The sequence below is a fragment of the Orussus abietinus genome, unplaced genomic scaffold (assembly GCF_000612105.2).
Source record: "Orussus abietinus isolate OABI.00-Male unplaced genomic scaffold, Oabi_2.0 scaffold7, whole genome shotgun sequence".
Lineage (NCBI taxonomy): Eukaryota > Metazoa > Arthropoda > Insecta > Hymenoptera > Orussidae > Orussus > Orussus abietinus.
The window spans coordinates 2,431,314-2,444,653 of record NW_019394453.1 but is presented as its reverse complement, the minus strand read 5'-3'; the positions used below and the strand labels follow the sequence as shown (position 1 = coordinate 2,444,653).

Genomic DNA, 13,340 nt, shown 5'->3' with positions numbered 1-13,340 from the left:
CAAAAGGCCCTTGGCCCTGAATGGCCACCAAGCAAACATCCTCAGTTTACATCGAGTACACATCAAACCTGCAATAAGTCTAGACTCAACCAGGTCTTACAAAAGATTCCTACGATTTTTCAGGGAATTACAGCAAACATGAAACCTTGCGCGAACTCGGTGTAACGTTCCACTTTAATCCAGATTAAACTACCGACACAACGGCAAGAATTTCAGAAGAGCCGCTAGCGTCTAGGTGAGCAGACCTGATTGAAAAATCGATAATTTATATGAACCAAACTTCTGGACAATCTAATACAAATTTCGTAGGATTCCCTCGCAACGCAGATACAGATCCCCTACAAGTCGTGCTCGGCTCATGTATATATCAAACAACTCCAATGAAATCATAAAATCCCGGGAACAACGCATATCAATGGACAAGCTCGATCGACGTCACTTTCTGGACAAATTATAGTAGAAGTTTCGTCCGAACCCCTTGCAACGTAGATACAGATCCCCTACGAGCCATGATGCCCATGTATACATCAAACAACCCCAATGAAATCATAAAATCCCGAGAACAACGCATATCAATGGGCAAGTTCGATCGACGTCACTTTCTGGACAAATTATAGTAGAAGTTTCGTCCGAACCCCTTGCAACGTAGATACAGATCCCCTACAAGCCATAATCGGCGCATGTAGGCATGAAACAAGCCCATCGCAGTCAGAAAATCCCGAGAAGAGCGCATTTCCACGGGCAACCTCGATCGAAGCCATCAATCATCGGCCCTTCGGCGAGTCCGGGCGCTCGCTAGCGGTCACCCGGACTCTCTCGGCGCCGCCGAGCGGCGTCCCTCCCGGACCTCCCACGGCTGAAAGCGCTTCCTGCCGGAAGTAGGCATCCAAAAAGCACGAGAGGTGTTTCGCCGGCCGTGTCCCGAAGTCGAAGCTAAGCGAGCAGAGGGAACGCTGCGTCCGGGACCGGCGGTACTCTATCGATCTCGCGGACGGCGCGGACCGACCAACACCGACCCGGGACCCTCCTCACGGACTGGCACACATATCGCAGAAAAGCTCCCTCGCAGCGAGTCCCGCAAGCCCCGCCGAAGCCTGGCCTCAGTAAGCCTCGAGCTTTCGGCCGGCCTCCGCGTCCAAGAGGAGGACCTCGAGGTCCGAGTCGATGCCCACGTCGCCGGGCCCTCCGGACGCGGACCTTCAGGGCGAAGACCGAGGCCCGTCGAGGCCCTTCGTCGCGGAACCGACTCGACTTCTTCGGGCCCGGTTTGCGACGATCACCGAAATTCGAAGTGCGACCTCGCGCTCGGGCCCCCAGGGAATGGCCTTCCCTTCCGAGCCCTTCGAAACGTGGCGATGGCGGGGTTAATCGCGATCACCCTCGCCGATCGATCGGGATCGTCGAGCTCGTGACCGGAGCCCGAGTCTGCGTCCTGAATCTTAGCGATCGACGCCGGTTCGGTTCGATTTATGATTCTCGGTCGATTTGTGGGCCTCCCTGGCGTTGGCGACCAAAAGGTGATTTTTGGGGGTGTATTAAAAAACGGCGCGCGTCGGAAAGGAAACATCCTGTAGAGAAATGATGCTTATTCGTTAATGAGAATTGATAGGTATTACTTATTACAATTTTATATCACGAAGTGGATCGTGGAGCTCGTGACCGGGGTCCGAGTGTGCGTCCCAAATCTTAGCGATCGACGTTCGGTTCGATTTATGATTTTCGATCGGTTTATGGGCCTCCCTGGCGACCAAAAGGTCATCTTCGGGGGTGTATTGAAAATCGGCGTGGCGTCGAGGTAGCGCGTTGAAAGGGAAACTTCCTCTAGAGAAATGATTCCTTGCTTATTGAATTAATGGGAATTGATAAGTTTAACCATTGCAGGAAATGCTATTTCAAGGAAAACAGGTTTAAAGCTTTTTGTACACCTTTTTTTGCGTGCAAAATGTAATTCATAACACTTGTAGCTAATCAGCTGATCGATGCAAGGCAGTTTCGTTTTTTCTTTTTTTTTTCTCCATAGAAAGCTCTTTTTGATCGATGGAAGGAAAGTCGATTTTGGCACTTTTCTACGCTGGGGAGGCCTTTCAGTGGTACGTCTGCAATTCGATTACGATTTCACGAGGAATTCGTCTCGTGCATTGATTGTACCTGCGCAGAGACGTTTAAGGGAGATTCGGGCTGTGAGATTGTCTGGACCGTTTTTTCATCTTCGATCGCGGATAAGAATTGATAGTACGGTTTATGGAGCAATTCCGCGACTGATCCGGTGGCTTTATGTCCTGAGTACCTGTAATTTTCACTAGGTGCACCTCGACAATACCCTATATGAAACTGCGCCGAACTTTGACGTTTTTATCGACACATGGTCGACGCACTCGGGATTAGAGACATATCCTGGGGATATTCGCCGGAGGCCTGCAATCTCTCCGAAGCATTCGAAGAATGCGCGGGATATATCATCTGAATACCCGCAATATCTCAGAATGTCCACGTGCAGTCTCGCACCGAAGGTGACGGATCACTCGTTTCACGGATGATTAATCTAGCAATCGGTCGCAAACCCTGCAATTTCAAGTAGCATATATTAAAAGCCTACTCTTCAAGTCATACTTAAAGCGTTAAAAGAATTCCTTACGTTCTTAAAATTCTCTGTGGAAAGATAAAAAGACTAAGAAATACGTCTAATAAGATATACACTGATAAAAATCAACAGAAATTTACATACATTTGCATACACCTCTTGACTGAAGTTTCACATTGAAATACGTAAAATGGAAAGATTACTAATTAGAAAATGTATAAATATACCTAACATTGTGTGTTTGCCGCATTAGTGTATTTTTACTTGAATTAAATGTAACATTAGATGTCGAATGCGATACTGCGGAGACAATGTAATTTTATTGTAACTTACTGTGGCATCGAAATAACCAACGATTGAGTATGTAAATTTACGTGGGCATTTTTATCAGTGTAGAAATTAACCGCGGCGTAAATTGTCGGGTGATTAAAGATTGTACGTAGCAAATCGGAAAGTAGTTGAACAAGCGCCCAGGGTGTTACAAGAGTGCTTGAATAACTTGCGCTGTTGGAGTCCCTGCTCGTTGGGAAATGCATTGCGATCGTTTTCCTATTTGCTTTTCCTTCGTACACCTCAGTTAAAGGTACTTATCGAGTCATTAACGCGAATTACCGGGGCTGTAACCGTAGGAGCAGCATGTGACTTTCTTTGCGACTAAATCTTAAGTGATCGAATTCCTTGAAAGCGAGCTCAGGCTAAAAGGGTTTTATAAATTAACGTTTTAGTACGACCGATGTTGAGCGATAGTCCGTCGTGTCGATTGTATCGGAGAGATCCCGAAGAATGCTGACTTATCGTTCAAGGATAGCCACCACGAGGACCAGCCGAAACTTCGGAAACCATGAAAATCTCCATGATACCAGAGTCTTCGAAAACATCTGACCGAGAAGAATGCTCATTGGTCCGGTGCTCCGGCGACCTGGTGCATTACGAATGCCGACACCACAACACGACTTCTAATCTCCCTCAAATCCGAAACAATAAGAAACGGTCGAACGGCGTGGGACTGAACACGGTGATCACCAAGGCTGACCACATGGAGAACGAAATCACGAAATTATGCAGGAGCATGAGGATGTCCTGCCAGGACATCATCCACGAGTCCGAAGAGGAGGACGACCTGACGATGGAGGAAGTCGGCAAGTACGTGGACATTGATGGTCAAGTACCTCGACAATCAGCTGACGAGTAGAAGTTTATTTATTTTAAATTGCATTCCAATTAAATGCACACGGAATGCCGAGCATACGCTGAAAGAAAATACGTCATTCAACCTAAATAATATTTTATTCATTCAATGAATCGGTCCTAAATTTTTGTTGGCTTCTGTCACCGTCTCGCTAAACACTCTAATGAGTGTTCCGTGCGAGCGGTCAGTACACGCGCCGCATTACGGCCCTCATCCGGGCTCTATTTATACCGTAACATTAATTTAAAGAATATACGTATCGGGTATTTTTATTCTCCTCCCGAGCAGTGACTTACCTGCGGTAAGGGACCGATAAATATAGCGTGACACTGAACTGGCTTCCGTCTTCAGGTACCTGGAGGCCAATCCGATAGCGGCCGAGATCTGGTTCCGGAAAAAGGCGAGCCCGGAACTTCGGCAACGCTTGCAAGCCTCCAGCCTGGAGCCGAAGTCTTCGACTTCGAGTCTACATCAGGAAGAAAGTTTGCTCAGCAGGAGTAAACGAAACAGCGTGACCTCGGACTTGTTCCAATCTTGGCTGGCCACGAGTTCACCCATAAAGCGAAGTAAAAGCCCGAGTAGGTAAGCAATGTAAAGATCGGACTTGATATGGGATTTTCAAAGCCACGTATAATTCCGGTACAAGCGTTACATCCTTAACAGCTTGTAAAACGCGAAGAAGCACCATACATTTATTACTCCATACGAGTCGAGCTATACCGTCAGTAAAGAGACTCGGTCGGGTTTCGTTCAAACTGCATGACGTAAAATTATAAATAAATTAAAAAGAAAAGATTGAAATTTCATGGGGGTCAAGACCTTCTTTGTAGCCTCCACATACACGTTGTAAAGTTTGAAACGATTCGGTAAACCCAGTTAGGAGAAAAGTTTCATAAACGAGACCTCTTTGACGTCACTTTCACATCACCTTAAGGACATTAAACTAGAGCTGCAGATTACTGAAAATCCTCAGCTGGTTCCGAATTGACCATCGTCGGTCATTCTGTACTTTTATTCGACATGTTTCGATTATAGAAACATATCGCCAGAGCACGCAGCCACAGCGAGCTGCGTTTTGCGATCGAAATTGCACGACCAATCGAGTAAATCCGATGATTGTTTAGAGCGTCGACGTCCCTGATGGGGAGACGAGAAGAATTAATCAGGCTGGACGAAGGTGAACTTTTCATGGAGCTTATTCGCGACGTGGCGAACGAACTCGACATCAACGTCCTTTGTCACAAGATCCTTGTGAACGTTGGACTGCTCACTCACGCCGACCGTGGAAGTTTGTTCCTGGCGAAGGGTCCCCAGGATAACAGATATCTCTTCGCGAAACTGTTCGACGTCACGCAGGATACGGAATTGGACGAGGCTCTTCAGCGAGCCACGAATGAAGAAATCAAAATACCTTTTGGTGTCGGAATTGCCGGTTACGTGGCCCAGACTAAAGAGATCATCAATATTAAGGATGCCTACAAGGTCGGTGAAGAGTGTACTCGATCGACTCGGCTGAACTTCTTTAAATTCCCTTCTCGGACGACATTATGGGCTGAAACGGAGTGAAACATTTGTTTATAAATTCAAACAAGTGCATGGTGATTTCGAAAATCCATTTCATCCAAGGCTAGAGGAAATGAGGCATTTTAATGCTGGAAATCCTGAGAAAATGAGCTAGGGAATTGTTAGGAACATTGTTGTAGGGTGGAACAGGGTGAAATTGATGAGAACTTGTGGCAACGATTAAACTCGTTAAGAATTATTTTAAGTCATTGGGAAATTGTCTGGTATGAAGAAAATTACAAGCAGGACGTGAGAAAGTACTGATTATCGATAGAAATAACTGAAAAATAGAAATCAATGGTTATCAGTTACAAAGGAAATTTTTTGCCTGATTTCCGAATGAATAGCCCCTTGGATGAGCCTAACTTGCTGTGGTTTTGTAATTAAATTAAAATTTAAACCCCTTTCGATCGGTATGAATTTATATGTAAATCGTACGTATTAAATCGTTATCGGCGAACGCTTCCGTGTCTGATAAGTGGGAACACCGTTTTTTTTTTCTAGAGTTAGATAGATTCAGCCCATATTAGTAGTCCCGATTGTACACATTAACTCGTTTGCAAGGAACAATCGACCTTCCTTACGGAGATTAAGATATTGTTAGAAGTAATCGATAAGTCATTAGCGAACGTATTCTTAACAGTAAGTCGATTTAAATCATTTCCTAATCGATTCCAGGACCCCAGGTTTAACAGCGCCATTGATATGAGAACGGGATACAAGACGACACTTATCCTATCGATGCCTATCTGCAATTACGAGGGCGACGTCATCGGAGTGGCGCAAATTATCAACAAGACTAATGACAGCAATGAGTTCACCCAAAGAGACGTTGAAGTATTTCAAAGGTGAGCACTTTGACTCTCTCGTTAACGAAAAAAGGCGGCAATGGCTGAATCGAGGTGATCTGAAAGTGCTGTTTTATCAACTGCTCCTTATAAGTTGCAGCTTTTTAATATACTCATATCGTACGCACCATTTTAAGGTACCTGACATTTTGCGGAATTGGGATTCAAAACGCTCAACTATTCGAATTATCCGTGCAGGAATATAGAAGGAACCAAATTCTTCTTAATTTGGCGAGAAGTATTTTCGAAGAGCAGAACAACTTGGAATGCCTCGTTACGAAAATAATGACCGAGGCGAAGGAATTGCTCAAATGCGAGAGATGTGCGGTATACCTATTGGACTTGGACTGTGGAGAAGCAGTAAGTTTCCACTTGCGATTGCGCTTTAAAATTGAAAAATTATTTATATAAGCACTCCATGGATTTTTGTATTACCCTACATTGTTGAATTTGACCGTAGAGTCATCTGGAAAAAATCGTTGAACGTCCAGGCAAGATGGTTCAAGAAAGCAGACAACCATTGTCGAGAAGAGAGGTGAGTGAATTACCTACATCCATGGAAAAGCTGTGACTTATTTCACACTTTTACTTCAGAGCAACAACATCGATATGGAAGACATCTTTCAACAACACGTAAGTATACTTAAAGAATAAATTTATTCAAGCTCGAATTTAGTTATAACCAAGACTAAAATTTTCACGTTGGTGTTTTGCATTTCCGTGGTTTTTGAAAAATACTTTCGTTAACATCGGCTTCTTTGGGATTTGAAAAAAAAAAAAAATGAAGTGGGCAATGTGCCTCAACGGTAGTGGGAAGAGGTGTGCATTATTTTTATGAGTATTATAGTAACATTCTACCTACGTCTATTTCTTCTTGAGATGGTCTTATGCGTTGACTGGAAATTGTTAAAAATAGCACTTCGTACACCCTTACTTCTAAAAAATTAATAACCGTTGCCTGATTCATGGCAGCCATTGCAGTTCGATATATGCTATATAGTACAGGTTATCGAACCATTTTCTTTCTACATACACTTCTGTGAGAGTGAATGCGAACGTTAGCTTTATTGCCAACAAAAGAATTTACTAGGTAAGTGACTTCAACCGTTTCACTTTTTTTATGCATTTTGCACTACAATACTAAACACATACAAAAGCCTAAAGTTATGAAAATAAATTAAGGAATGCCAATGAACTTTAACCAGCATGTATGTACATGTGTGCTTAAGATCTTGGATAATTTTTTAACGTGTATCTTTAACAGTAGACGATTTCGTGAAAATGTTAACGATTACATTGTGAACTTGCCATTCTTTAAATTAATTTAAATTATTTGTTTTGATATTTCATTTCTGTATACGTATGACGTCTTGTTTGCATGAACATTTAATTACTTTTTTAGCTGCTAGAAGATACCTGGCTGTATCGAAACAAAGTCATCGTCTGAAAACTGTTCACTTAAGGAACTAAATGAAAAACCTATAAAATCTGTACATGTGTTAAATAAAAGACCATTTATTCAGATTTTATGATGCTTATTTATCATTTAGCAAAAAAGCCTCCATCGTGGACTCCTTTCTATTACTCCTCCTAATGTATAAAAATGCCAGGATAAAGAACGAGTTTCAAGTATGATTCTTTATATTTACAAGGAAAAGTTTCTTTTGCCATAAAAAATAACACTCAGAACCTAAATTGTCAAATACCTCTAACGAAACATATAAAAACCTATAAAAGGAACCTTCATACAAGTGGCATAATAAATGGTTATTATTACTTGTGCAGGTAACCAGTGGAGCCAATAAATTCACAATGATCTTTGAAATGGCAAACGGGACCCAGGAAGCCAAGATTTACCGACCAAATTCCAATGACTTGTTGAAACCATTAGGACAAATCGCAAGATACGTGGCGACTACAGGACAGATTTTAAATATCGGAGATGTAGCAGCATGGTTGAAAAAGGATCTGGTAGAAACAGGGAACGAGCTAATAAGGAGTATCCTATGTATGCCCATTGTCAACGGCCAGAGGACGGTGATAGGAGTGGCACAATTGATAAACAAGGTTCGAATTTCATATTTCTCATATATTTGCAACCTCCCTAGCTTGCGAAATAAATGGCCGGGTATTTATAATAATTCCAGGACAATGGGACGTCGTTTACGGATCCTGACGTGACGATCTTCGAAGCTTTCGCAATTTTCTGTGGCCTCGGTATTCACAATACTCAAATGTACGAATCGGCCTGCAAACTTATGGCTAAGCAAAAAGTTGCTCTCGAGTGTCTCAGTTATCATGCGACTGCCAGCAACGAGGACACGATCAAGCTCACGTCCGACCCGATACCAACGGCAGAGAAATACAATCTTTATAGTTTTACTTTTATCGACTTCGACCTCAGCGACGAGGACACTTGTAGAGCCACCGTCAGGATGTTCAAGCAATGTAATCTCATACAAAAGTTTCATATACCTTACGACGTAATGTGTCGTTGGATTCTTAGCGTTAAAAAGAACTACAGGTATACACATCAGCTGGTATTTACCGAAACTATTTCGTTAGAATGACTTTCCCTACCGAAGAGGCGTCGAAAAATGATTTAACAACTCGTTTAAAGTGACTCTCCGGTGAAAACGTTGGAAAGAGTCGATTCTTTACTTTTTTCGTCGAGCGCCGCTGTAAAAAAATGAAATTATTAACTAATCTGTAACTATTTTGCGGCATTCTATTCGTAGTTAAACTCGATCTACTGGAACTCTTTTCATAAGAAAATTGTGTGTAAAAAATCGTTAATCTAAAACATTTGGTTTAAACGCGCGTTAAAGGTCGCCGAAGAACTTAAAGAGCTTTATACTAATACTCAAGAAATTCATGTTTCTTCCTTTATGTTATTTAGTTCTTCTTTTTTTTTCCTTGTTACTCTCGCACTTGCAGGCTAAAACTACTCATTTTTCAAGCGTTTTAACGAGAGGGTCTCCTTAAATGAGAATTCTTTGACGATGACCTTACCCATGAGTTCCTGCGAGTGGGTACTTACCTCTTGCTCCTTTGCACCAAAGGCCATTTAAATATTATAACCACCTGTTGATATCAATTAGAGGGAGAAGTAACAAAGAGCCAATTGCTTTTCTGGTTTGCAGACCGGTGAAGTACCACAACTGGAGGCATGCGCTAAATGTCGCTCAAACGATGTTTGCAATTCTAAAGACCGGGAAAATGGAGCAATTCATGACCGACCTGGAGATCCTAGGCCTTTTGGTTGCTTGTCTCTGTCACGATTTAGACCACCGAGGTACCAACAATGCCTTTCAGACGAAAACGGAGTCGCCTCTGGCAATCCTTTACTCGACCAGTACCATGGAACACCATCACTTCGATCAATGCGTCATGATTCTAAACTCGGACAGCAACAATATTTTTCAAAACCTAACAATGGAAGATTACAGAAAAGTCATGAGAGTTGTGGAAAATGCCATTCTCTCTACGGACTTGGCGGTCTATTTCAAGAAGAAGAACCGATTCATGGAGTTGATCGACGAGGGGGAATTCGACTGGCAGAGCGAGGAGAAGAAAGAACGTAGGATTCAAATCATTATCTCTTAACAATACACCGTTAAGGGGATATGAAAATGGCATCTGAAAGGTCATGCGTTCATGAAACCTTTTCCCGAGGTGCGTGTACCGAATCGTTTCAAACTTTACAACGTGACAATAAAGGCTGTAAGGAAGGTCCTGATACTCATGAAATTTCATTTCTTATAAAAACTTTCAACGATATGAACAAATTAAAAAAAAATTTATATTTTATGGGTACCAGGATCTTCCTTGTAGCCCCCATGTTCATATTGTAAAATTTGAAACGATTCGGTACACCCAGTTCGGCGAAAAGTTTCATAAACGAGACCACTTTGACGCCACTTTCGCATCACCTTAATCTAGAAAAGTAGAATAAAGTTACGTTTTATCACACTTTCAGTGCTCTGCGGCATGATGATGACCGCCTGCGACGTGAGTGCCATCGCGAAGCCATGGGAGGTGCAACACCGCGTGGCGAAGCTCGTCGCCGACGAATTCTTCGACCAGGGTGACCTGGAGAAGCTGCAGTTGAACCAACAGCCCGTGGCGATGATGGACCGCGAACGACGGGACGAGTTGCCGCAAATGCAGGTCGGCTTCATCGACGTGATATGTCTGCCTCTGTACAAAGTCCTGTCGGACACCTTCCCCTGGATCCTTCCTCTGTACGAGGGGACGATGGACAACCGGAAGCACTGGCAAGACCTGGCGGAGAAGGTGGAGATGGGACTTACGTGGATAGATCGCGACACGATCGAGGAGCCCGTCGAGGAGTTCGTGTCCTACGAGCCGAAGGATATCGAGTTCACGGTGACGACCTTGAATTGCGCCCACCCTGAGAAGGCGGAGGCACCTCGCAACGCCAACCTGGCCGAAGCTGCAAAATTGTCCTTGGGGATAGGGACGAGGTTCCCCTCGGTGAAGAAGCCTGGGAAGAACTTCGGTAAGAGCACAAGATACCGACTGACCAGGAGTCTGTACGGCAGACCTCCTTCGGAGGACCTGCCGGCCAAGCCGAAGATCCCGATGCCCGAGAGGAAGACCCATGCCAGGAACAAGCTCTGCATGATAATTTGACGTCTTACCTCGAGTTCTTTGGAAAACATACCCGAATGTTAGAAAGCCTCGCAATGGGGCGAGCTCATCTAGCGACCGAATCGAGGGTGTGAACGTGTACTCCTTCGACAACGGGGATTGCGTCCTCGGCGCCCTTCGTCAATTATCCTTGAGCTGGTGTATCGGAATCCAGCAGTGATGACATGGAGATTTCCTTATTGGGGAACTTCTAGAGCCTCAGCCACCTCTTCGGAGCTGGAGAGACATCAACCTCGAGTTCTCATAGGTTGTGCCGTAACTTCGGAGAATCTAGAGGATGCAGATTGTTAATACTCGTAGATGGGAGTACCAAGTTGGTTGTCCAGGACCTCGAGGCGACTCGTTATGTAGCTCCGGAGAATCGAAAGGATGCAGGTTGTATACTACTCGTAGATGGGAGTATCACGTTTAAAAGGTTTTCCAGGACCTTGAGATGGCTTGTCTCTGTAACTTTGGAGAGCGTAAGGGAAAACAGTCTGTATAATCCTGGTCAACGCGACCACCACGTTTACCAGGTTATCCAGGACTTCGAGATATCTTGCATTTGTAACTTCAGAGAGCCAAGGAACAACATTCTGCGTTACACTAATAGACGCGACTATCAGATTGTCCAGCATCTCGAATGCATTTTTCATCTCTAACGTCGCAGAGAGAATTTCGAGAATACAAGCTGTAGAAAACTAGTAGAAACGACTACCAGGTTGTCCAGAATCTCGAGATACCTTGCATCTCTATGGTCACAGCCCGATAAACACAAAACAGTGGAATTCACGTTTTATACCCGTAAATCTAGTGATAATAAGGTGGTAGATGCAAAAATTAAACGCTTATCCACCCACGGTTTTTTTTTTCTACGTTAAATATACATCCACAAGAAACGTGTATTTAACGTATTAACGTTATTTCAACGTATAGCAAACGATAATAGGCGATTATTTTACGCACGGACTACGTTTAATCGACGTTCGCGTTACACGACCAAAACGATGGTTTAATAAACAATAGAATAGACTTGATATGGACGTTGAATTTGTCGTGTACAGGACATTGGAGCGGGTAAGACCCGTTTTCTCTCGCGACACACTTTGTACGATTACAGCCAACGGTTTTAGGCCATTTCTCAAAGTGTATTCCACCACTTTGTGTTTATTCGGAATAAGTCTCAAGGTAATAGAAGCTGCGCAAAGCTCGTATCAGCGAGTACCACTACGGCAGCGAATCAAAATACGAGAGATTGCGTCGAGCACCGACAATCCTTTTTCTATTGTTTGATCGTCCAGGCTAGATAAGTTGAAAGGTTCTCGATCCAATCAAGCGAAAGAAGAAAAACAAACGTACCAAAAATAGAAAAATAACAGGAAGGAAGAGCACGAGGGAACGTATCGGAGTGGCGATCGCGTAACGATAGGCACTAGTTAGGATAACCTAGCAATAGAACTAGACCGAACGATAAGCGTTGAACCGATCGACTTCCGTGCGAGTTTCCGCAGTGTTTCGATCGACTATTAATTATCAATTAATTCGTCAGCGTCGAGTCGGGCACGTTAATTTCCACGACAGCCCTGCGTCCAGTTCGTGCAATTTTCCGACAAAGGAAAGCCCGAAGATAAGGGCCGAGCGACAATTAACCGCTCCTCGCGACAGCTACACCGAGAAAAAATTCATTTCCAATTAGAAAAGCATCCTTTCATTGAAAAACGTTCATTTGTATCAACTAACAATGTTTCGGTAGAAAGATCACGTAGATACCCCAAAGAGATGATATTCTTGGGAATTTCTTTAAACCTGTAACGTGTTTAATTGCAACTAATAACTTGGTGTACTATTTCATTCGATCTACCGAAAGGTTTCTTAGGTATGAAAGTATATTTCATTTCGTTGAACTATGAAGAAAAAAAGAAGAAAATGAAAACTTCTTCTTTCAAGGAGATTATTTCTCTAAATGGAGTTAAAGAAATGAAACATAGTTTCGATTTCTTACATCGTTATCTTAAGATATGAAGTATTCGATCAATGCAATTTATCAGCGTTAAACATTCGGCACTTTTTTTTCTCAGACATTTCTTTGATTTTATGCCGCGGTTTCTTTAACCCCATTCAGAGAAATAATCTCCTTGAAAGGAAGAAAGAAAAAAAACGTGTTTTTCTCAATGTAGAACATTCGCGAGAGCATCTTTAGAGAATTAAGTGAAACTTTTTTGGCGCCGTACTTGACCTCTTATCTCGGTCTCCTCGTCTGGCGATCGCGTTTTTGGGGACTCTCGCGTTTCCATAAAAAAACAAAAAAAAAATAAAGACAACTCTCGCGCGACGAAGCTCCCGAAATTCGGGGCGAAGGACACTTCCGACATTCTTTTCCAAGATTCCGACTCGGTCGTTTTAACAAATGTTCCGTTGCCGCGCGTGTGGCCTCGCGAAGTGGGAAACCTCCGGGCCCTCGTCGCACTAGTCGTATATCTAGTCGTTCTAGGGACACTGTACGCAA

The 13,340-nt window shown here is 43.4% G+C and overlaps 1 protein-coding gene across 1 annotated transcript; it reads left to right on the top strand.

Annotated features, from left to right (window-relative positions):
• Positions 1-2,436: 2,436 nt before the first annotated feature.
• LOC105703977 (cGMP-specific 3',5'-cyclic phosphodiesterase) lies at positions 2,437-13,252 on the top strand. The gene is made up of 12 exons (XM_012432803.2): positions 2,437-2,510; positions 3,385-3,724; positions 4,122-4,352; positions 4,895-5,252; positions 6,012-6,181; positions 6,319-6,541; positions 6,642-6,716; positions 6,776-6,814; positions 7,967-8,248; positions 8,329-8,705; positions 9,325-9,761; positions 10,161-13,252. The coding sequence occupies exons 2-12, from the start codon at positions 3,423-3,425 to the stop codon at positions 10,835-10,837; spliced, it is 3,171 nt and encodes a 1,056-aa protein (XP_012288226.1). The 5' UTR covers positions 2,437-2,510; positions 3,385-3,422; the 3' UTR covers positions 10,838-13,252.
• The last annotated feature ends 88 nt before the right edge of the window (positions 13,253-13,340 follow it).

Bases quoted from the DNA above. Each gene is read 5' to 3' on its own strand.
- LOC105703977 (XM_012432803.2), top strand. From the start codon at position 3,423: ATGAAAATCTCCATGATACCAGAGTCTTCGAAAACATCTGACCGAGAA. The intron at 6,182-6,318 runs GTGAGCACTTTG...CACCATTTTAAG, and splicing joins GACGTTGAAGTATTTCAAAG to GTACCTGACATTTTGCGGAA. The intron at 6,717-6,775 runs GTGAGTGAATTA...CTTTTACTTCAG, and splicing joins AACCATTGTCGAGAAGAGAG to AGCAACAACATCGATATGGA.